Raw genomic sequence first — 8,564 nt, forward strand, 5'->3', positions numbered from 1 at the left:
CCCCCCCCCCACAAAGCCCCGCAGCCCCAGCGCCATTTGCGATGGCTTAATTGGTTGGGTTAATTAGTGCCCAGCCGTGGGGGGGGGGGGGGCTCTGACAAAGGGGACGGCGGCTCCACTTGGGGCCAACGCGGCTCAGGGTCTCCCTCTGTGGGTCAGCCCCATAACGGACACGCGGACCCATCTGTGGGTCAGACCCTATGAAGGACACGCGGACCCATCCGTGCCTTGTGAACTCTGCAGATGAAGCAGACACAAGCAGTTCCAACGCACCCCATTTATTCACTGATCGGGGTCCCCTGTGGGCACAGACAACCCCCCCGCTCCCCCCTGCAGCAGCCCCACACAGATCCCATAGGAGGGGGCACAGAAAGGAGGGGGTTCTTGGCTACAAAAAAACACTGAGCTCACGTCCCCCTATGGGGGCAGGAAGGCCCCACACTGCTGTTAGCACAGCGGGGGGCTGCTGAGGCCAGCAAAGAGGACGAAGAACACAGTCCTGTAGGTCCCAGTGCTTCCCAGCACCACGCTCGGATGCGTCACCCCCAAGTGCAGGATTGGTGCCCACAGCCCCACTGCAGGACAGGATGTGTGGGGTGGGAGCACCGTGGGGCTGAGCGGCTCTGGGGCGGCTGCTCTCAGCCAGGCAGGGCAGCAACGTGTGAGACCAGGGCTCCTCAGTCACTCTCGCTGTCTGTGTACGCTCCCAACAAGCTGAGGGACGAGGAGGTGCTCACAGAGCTGGGCAGGGAGCCTGGAGGGTGAAAGGAGAGCAGAAATGGTCAGCGAGGGGGATTTTAGGCATGGGGAAGGGGGAGAGGAGGAGCTCGGCTTCAAGTCTGTGAGCCGCCAGCTGCATCAGGGCGCAGAGCTCACAGCTCAGGGCTGAGTCCTCGTAATCATGCTGCTCCTCCAGCGGGCAGATGAGGAAAGGAGAAACACACTGTCCCTCCCCACAGATCCCCTGGGGGCACAGGGAGCCACGGAACCAAAGGCTAAGAACCAACCAGCACAGAACCAATCTCGTCTGCTCTCCCCCAAGCCTCAGGCCCTCTGCTTTCCTGGGTCCTTCTGCTTCCTTTGTTCCACGGTTCCAAATGCCCAAACTTCACACCCAGGCAGCCCTCCCCACCCCAGTGATTTCCCCACGGCGGAGGTTCCTGGTGCTCTATTGGTGTCCTTTGGAAGCTGCTGTCCCCACCTGGCTGACACCCAGGAGAGGAGACAGCAGGAAGGGGGACAGCCCCACTGCGGCCCCACCACGGCCCCATCTGCCCCACAGCAACTCAAACTGGGAGCACTGGGGCTGCCAGACCCCACATGGGCAGTTACCAGTGCTGGTCGTGGTGCCTCTGTTCTCTGCCCCATTGACATGGGTGGCACTCAGCTTCTGCTTCCTGGCTGTCACCAGTGCAGCCAGCTGTGACTTGCTGTTCCATTTGCCCACACTCCGCTCCCAGCTTTCGGTCTTCAGCTTCTTGCTCTGGGGCTGAGGGTCCTGCGGGGTGGAGTGGGAGCATTAGGGATGTGTGGTGGTGTGATGGGGAGGCAGAGGGAGAAGGGACACTGAAAACACAGGCACAGCTCCGAGGAGCACCCAACAAGGGCGACAGGGAGCTGAACAGGGCCTTGCAGGCGATGCCAGGTGTGCCTGCAGGCGGCCCTGCTGCCAAACTGAACTCCCCTGTGCTCACAGAGCAGCACGGGGCCGGGGAACACAGGATTAACCCCAGCCTGGCTCAGACACGGCTGCTTTGATTCATCCGAATGGACGGAGGTCCCCGCGGGCACGGATCGACATCAGAGAGCAGCAGTGCAGGGGGCCCTGTTGGTGGGGATAATCCCTCCCTTGCAAGCCAGGCACTGAAAGCTCTTTTGTCCCGCTCGTCTCCAACACGGATGGAGGAAAAGCAGAGGAGAGGCCGGCCCAGGCGGTTGATTCACTGGTGGAAATCTTCGGAGGGCTGAGATTGTGCTGGAGCGGGGGCTGAGGCCCAGGGAAGGCTGAAGGGGAAGGGATGCTGCATCCCAGCTCCAGTCCAGCCGAGGCCGCCTCCTTTGTCAGCAGCCACAGACTAAAAGCACCGATTGATCCCTCTCTCCTTTCGGCCCAGTGCACAGGGCGCTCGCACAGAGCTGCTCATGCGTGACGGGCAGCAGGGACGGAAGGAACGGCGCGGAGCCCAGGGCGGCAGCTCTGCTCCCAGGGAGGAGGAGCGGCAGGAGGACGAGCCTCTGCCCCCCGCTCACCTCCTGCAGGACGTCTGTAGGCTTTGCCTTCAGCACAGCCTGGGTTCCTGGTTTCGCAGGCTCCTCGTCAGAGTCGGAGTCCGGCAGCAGCCGGCGGTTCTGGGCCTGCTCCAGCATGGCTCTGCGGGGACAGAGGGCGCGAGCTGAGCAGGAGAGGTGGCTCTGCCCCGCCGCTACGAGGAGCAGCACTGCGGCCTGTGCTGCCTGCTGCACGTGCTCCCCGCTGCTGGAATTGGGCAGCAGGACCCACGCTGGGTTTAAGTCACCTCCAAGCAGCGCCCAAAGGCTGTGGCACGCAGCCTGATGCAGCTGCAGACTCCTCTCCCCACAGGGACGCTTCCCACAAGCCAGGCCGTGCTGTCAGCCCACGCCAACACCACTGCCAGCGTTTCTTTCCCCTCCCCAAAGACTTCAGCAAGAACAACCCACCCCGTCCCCTTTGCAGCCCTCTGGTTTACGCCCCACTCACACACAGCCCCTCCAACCTCAGGCCCTGCCCTCACTGCGCAGCCATCGCGGTGCTGAGCAGATGGTGAGACGTGGCCCCTCTCCACAGGGCTGCTTTCACACACGTGGCAACGCTTCCAGCCCGCTCACTTCATCTCCTGCTCATCCTCCTCCTGCTCCCTGCGCTTCTGCTCCTCCTCGTATTCCTTGTATTGCTGCAGCATGGCCTCAAAATCCACATTTGCCTGGCGCTGGTTGAGCTCCTTCAACTCCTGTAGGTTCTCCAGAACTTCCATCTCCAGCTTGGAGTCCTTGGTTCTGTTCTCCAGGACCTGGGTGACCAGAAGGAAGCCAGGTTTACCCAAGGCAGCAAGGCCTAGCACTACGGTCCAGCACAGCCTCCCTGCGTGGTACAGAGCAGGAAGCACTCAGAGGATCAACACTTTCATTTCTGAGTCAGGCACAATAGGAAAAAAACAGCCTGCTGCAAATTCCAGCACAGGAGAAAACCTCCTGAGAGTGAACAGCAATACCTCACAATGTGGAGAAGCTATAAGGTCATGTGCTGAGCAGGGTACAGCCGGACAGGGGAGGAGAGAGTTTGCCTTCTGCACAGAAGAGCATTTTCCAGTACCTTCATGGGGTTGTTCAGCTCCTCCTCTTCCCTCTCCTTCTGAATCCTTTTCTCCTCTTCCTCCAAGAGCTTCTCAGCTTGGAAGTTACGAGTGGCTCCATGCTCCATGGTGTAGTCCGTGTTCTCAGGATCTGTCTAAGGGAAAAGTAAGGCAGCAAATTCATTGTCCTGGGGCAATGCCACCCCAGTCACACCGTGGTTATGATTCCCCAGTTCCATCCACACCGCTGGGCAGACAAACACCTGCACTCTCCTGTTCAGCTCCAGAATGCACTCAGGTTCAGCCTGTGCTGGGACAGCCCTGCTCCCCATCACACTGAGCCCACGACCACACAGCCTCCCCAGGAAGCAAGAGAGCAGAAAGAAAATATTTCACCTTGAAAGTGATCTCAGCCAGGCACCGCGTGCACTTGATGTAGAAGCGGAATATGGGAAGTCCCAAATACACCTCGTTCTGAACCGTCTCCTTACGGGCATTAAACTTCTTCCCCTTGTAGATGTATTCCCCACACGTCTTGCAGCTAAAGAGAAGTCCATAGCACGTCATTAGAAGAGAAGAGGAGATCAAAAGAGACGCCAGCCCCAATTTACCCCTTTGGAAATCTGGCACCTACAACCCCAAAATCACCTACAGTGTCTCTTCCCTCTCCTTCCTCCCTTTTCTTCCAGCCCGGGTCACCTCTAAGCGCTGCTGCCAGCAGCTCCCTGGCAGAGTGAGGAAGCAAAACAACGCCCAAACCAACTCCTCTCCCCTACAGCCGCTTCCTTCTGCCCCACGGCGCCTCTTACCGCATGTTGAACGGGGCCATGAGCCGCACCACATACTGACGGTCCTTCGGGAGTTTGAGCTTTGGGATCTTCGCAGGATCGAAGTCCGGCGGGTAATATTTCTGCAGGGACGGGGCAGAGAAGCGCACGCGGTGGGCACAGAGTCACCAAGCGGCTCCCCCAGCACCGCCCGGGGAGCTCCGAGGCCTTTCTCGGCCCGAAGAGCCTCCCGAGCCACCAGGAGCGCCCCGAGGACGAAGCGGAGCGCCCGGAGACCCCCGGAACACCCAGGCGGAATCCCGGAGCCTCCCGAACTCACGTTCAAGACTTTCCGTTCCGACATGGCTGCGCACCGCCCTCAGCGCCCCGCATACACAGTGGGGTCCGCTCCGCCCGCCGCTTCCTGGGAACGGCTCCCGCCCTCCTCCGCCGCTCATTGGTGGAGCGGGATGCAGCCTGAAATGTTCTCCAGTTCTATTGGTTGATTCTGCCGCTCGTCAGAGAGGTCCGCCTATATCCCGGAAGTTCGTGTGCCACCGCCCAAGGGCCTGCCCTGCGCCGCGGCCCGAAGAAAGGTTCCGGGGCGGAGAGGGGCCGGGAGGGGGGAGCTGAAGCAGGACGAGGCGGTGAGGATTCGGCTGGAGAGGGGCGGCGGGCATCGAGACGGGTCCTGGGGCGGCCTGAGACCCAGTTCAGAACAAAGAGGGGGGCCACAGAGGCTGTCTGAAGCTGGGGGGCTGCATGGGCCGGTCTGGAGCATAGAGACCAGTAGGTGCTGGGGGGCACGGGGCACTCCTTAGGGGCCGGCTGAGGCCGTAGGGGCCGATTAAAGCATCCCCGGCTGTCCTCGTGCTGTGCCAGCCCAGCTCAGCGCCCCACAGCATTTTCAGCTTTGCAGAGAACATCACAAGTGTGGGGCAGGGATCAGAGCCCCAGGATGGTTTATTTATGGGCTGTGTGTGACCAGCAGCGTGATCCTTCTCGTACTGCTCTGTACCTCGGTCGTGCCTCAGTTTACCCAGTGCGAGAGGGGGCGGCCGGCAGAGGCTGAACTGAGACCCAGCAACTGATGGCACTGATGCTTCTGCATCACAAGGTGGGGGGCAAAGCGGAGAGGAAAGAGAAACCCACAGCCAACATGAGCCCCAGGGCTGGTTGAAACCCAGCAGCGATGCTGGGCAGCGGGGTTAAACACGGGGGGTCCGCGGGGGCTCTGCCTGCAGCCCCACACCTGGCTCCAACACCGCGGGGTCTCGGCGGGGGCTCGAAGCCGCCTGCGGACACTGCGGGGCTCCTCGCTGTGATCCACGGCTCCCCCAAGCGGTCTCCCATCTGTCCGAACGGCCACGCAATGCCCTCCGGGTGCACTCGGACACTCCGGGATGAGGCAGAGCCCTTCGGTGAGCTCCGGGGCGCCCAGGAGCTTTCCTCTGCTTCCCTCCTGGAGATGCCTATTTTATTCTCAGGAACCTGAGAGCATCCCCTGGGCTCTGCAGGGTGCTCTGAGGATCCGGGGGTGCTGTCCTGTGTGCCCCACATGCCTCTAGGGCACAGTGGAGAGCTCTGAGAACACAAGAATTGGGTCCTGGGATTCCTCTAGGGAACAGTGTGAAGCACAGTGAGGAGCTCTGGGAGCAGCCCCGTATGCCTGGGGTCTCCTGGGAGGCCTCTGGGGCACCCCACAGCACCCTGAGGGGCTCTGGGAGCACTCAGAGGTACGCTGTGGGCTCCGGGCCCCCAGGATGCAGTAAGGACTGCTGTATGCAATGTGAGGCGCTGGGCTGGATGCTGCTGGTGTGGCAGGGTTAGGTAAAGATGTTTGAGATGAGGCTGTGGGGAGGGGGAATGCCTCCAGGGAGGGGTCTCATCTCAGCCTTCCCTGCAGACAGAGCTGTGTCTGTGCTCCAATGGAATCCAATTTTAGGAATGGCTTTGCTGGAAGCTCTCATCCCAGCAGCAAACTGGCACGGTCCCAGCAGCTGTGCTGGAAGCTCTGAGCTGGGAAATACATCCAGGCTATAGGAGCAGTGATAAAGCCTGAATTCAGCCCCCCTGGGCGGCACTAAAATCCCATTTGGTGCCACAGCAGTGGGGGAAGGGAGCAGCTCTGTGGCTGCTGAGGGCATCTCTGGAGCACCGCTTTCTGCTGTGGGTCGCCGCACTGGGAGCTGCTGCTTTGGGAGGTCTGGAACACAAGGTGTGTTTGTGTGGTGACCTCACAGGCAAACTGCTGACTTCGAGACCCTCTGACATTTGAGGGCATGCCTGGGGGCACCGCTGCCATCCCCATTGACACAGAGCCGGTGTTGTGATGCCTGCAGACCCCCAGGCCCTCCTTTGGGGCACAGCTTGGAGGCGATGGATCTCATGGCTCTGCCCATAGCCCCGTGGGCTGCAGGGAGTGCTACCCATGCTCTCCTGGGGACGGGTGGGTTGGTGGAAACCTCGCCATCTGAATACGGTTTTGCTTCTCATTTCAGTTTCGTTAGGAATCCAGCAGGACGGGCAGATCGGAAGATGCTGATGGTGAGACGGGAGAGCAGTTTTCTTCCTGCGGTGGCTGGCACCACATCTGCCTCCCCATCCCATCCTTCGCTGCCTCCCTTGCTCTGAAGGTTGGAAACTCCCCCGGCTCAGCCTGAGAGCCAAATCCGGCCCAGGGAGGCAGTGACTCAGTGCCTTTGATTCAAAGGCAGTGATGTTATCTAAGCCCTGAGAGCCTGCTGCCCCTCCCCAGCAGGGCCCAGGGTGGGAACCTGACAGCTCCAGCACCTCTCTGCATCTGCTAAGGGTCCCGGGCTGAACCTGTGCCTCATGAGCAGGATGGGAGAGCTCAGTTTATCCCCACGGCCCCGCTTCTCTTCCTTCCAGCAGTGCACAGCTTGCAGCTGGCTGCCCCTCTCAAAGGCAGCAGCCCACAGCCTGCCTTTGTTTCGCCCCTGCCTGCTGCTCCTGTCCTTGTTTTGAGGCCACGCAGCTCTGCCTCCACTCCTCCTTGTGCTGGGGATGGCGGTGGATGGGAGCAGGGTTTGGTTTCCAGGAACAAGCAGGGAGCGGGCTGAGAGCAGGAGCTGTGTGTGCTCTCAGCACTGCAGTGTTGGGGTTTGCTGGAGGGATGCAGCATGGAGCCTTTGCTCCTCAGCTCTTCCACACACCCTGAAAGCAGCCCGGCCACGCAGAGCAAGCACCCATCCCAAATCCACGGGGCTGGGAGCAGCAAACAGCCCCCGAACCACACTTCTGATTCCTCTGCCCTCAGCTTGGGCTGCAGCACCTGGCTGGTGACCCTGCACACAGCAGGGGGTTGAAAGCAGGTGGGGATTTGTGGTCCTTTTCAACCCAGGCCGTTCTGTGAGTCTGTGATCCCCTGATTCTGTGATTCTGTGGTTGATTCTGTGATCCTATGATTCTGTGATCCTGTGATTCTGTGGTTCTATGATTCCGTGATTCTATCATTCTATGATTCTGTGGTTGATTCTGTGATTCTGTGATCCTATGATTCTGTGATCCTATGATTCTATGATCCTGTAGTTGGATTCTGTGACTCTGTGATCCTATGGCTCTGTGTCTCTGTGTCACTCTATTCTCTACGTTTCTGGGGTTCTATGATTCCACCACCTCCAGCCCCCAGCAGGGCTCTGAGGCTGCACTGCTGCTGCCCTCGCCACCTTTGCAGCGTCGCACCTCCCGAGGGCTGCAGGCTCCGGATCTCTCCATGCAACCAAAGGCAGCCCTGCACAAAACCAGCCCAGCACGCCCACCGTGCTGCCATGTGACGGCCGGGCCGCCCGCCTGCTGTCACCGCATCTGCCTCTGTCACCATTTCCTGTCCTCCTGCACGCAGCACAGCCGCCCTCCTTCCTTCTCCCCAACCCATCCCAGCCACCAGCGCAGCGCCCACAGCCAACAGCGCCGCTTCCTGCAGGGCTCCGCTCCGACCCCGCGCTCTGTGTCCCCTTTAGGAAACGTGGCCAATTCATTCTGCTCTTCTTTTGTTGTTTTCTTTTTTTTTTCTTTCTTAATTATTGTTATTTTTATCTCGGAAATGCCTTCAGTGGGGTTAAAACTGTGCGTGCGAGTGTGTGTGATGGGAGGGAGCGCACAGCAGGCTTTGGAGGAGCTGCCGTGGGTGCGGGGTCCTCAGTGCTGGATGGGAGTGGGGCTGGGGGCTGCCTGTGGGGTTGTAGGGCTGCTTATGGGGAGGTAGGGCTGCTTATGGGGTGGTAGGGCTACTTATGGGGTGGTAGGGCTGCTTATGGGGTGGTAGGGCTGCTTGTGGGGTTGTAGGGCTGCTTATGGGGTGGTAGGGCTGCTTATGGGGAGGTAGGACTGCTTATGGGGAGGTAGGGCTGCTTGTGGGGTTGTAGGGCTGCTTGTGGGGTTGTAGGGCTGCTTATGGGGTGGTAGGGCTGCTTATGGGGAGGTAGGGCTGCTTATGGGGAGGTAGGGCTGCTTGTGGGGTTGT

The 8,564-nt window shown here is 60.2% G+C and overlaps 1 protein-coding gene across 1 annotated transcript; it reads right to left on the reverse strand.

Moving 5' to 3' along the window:
- Positions 1–262: 262 nt before the first annotated feature.
- On the reverse strand, positions 263–4,505 carry YJU2 (YJU2 splicing factor homolog). Its single transcript, XM_042893856.1, has 8 exons — positions 4,419–4,505; positions 4,121–4,221; positions 3,708–3,852; positions 3,332–3,466; positions 2,848–3,029; positions 2,251–2,371; positions 1,333–1,498; positions 263–754 (listed from the first exon to the last, which is right to left on the reverse strand). Exons 1-8 carry the CDS (start codon positions 4,440–4,442, stop codon positions 678–680), a joined length of 951 nt encoding a protein of 316 aa, XP_042749790.1. The 5' UTR covers positions 4,443–4,505; the 3' UTR covers positions 263–677.
- Between the last annotated feature and the right edge of the window lie 4,059 nt (positions 4,506–8,564).

This window comes from Lagopus leucura, unplaced genomic scaffold (genome assembly GCF_019238085.1).
Source record: "Lagopus leucura isolate 7727_CA_CO unplaced genomic scaffold, USGS_WTPT01 34737-0_obj-0_obj, whole genome shotgun sequence".
NCBI classification, from domain to species: Eukaryota; Metazoa; Chordata; class Aves; order Galliformes; family Phasianidae; genus Lagopus; species Lagopus leucura.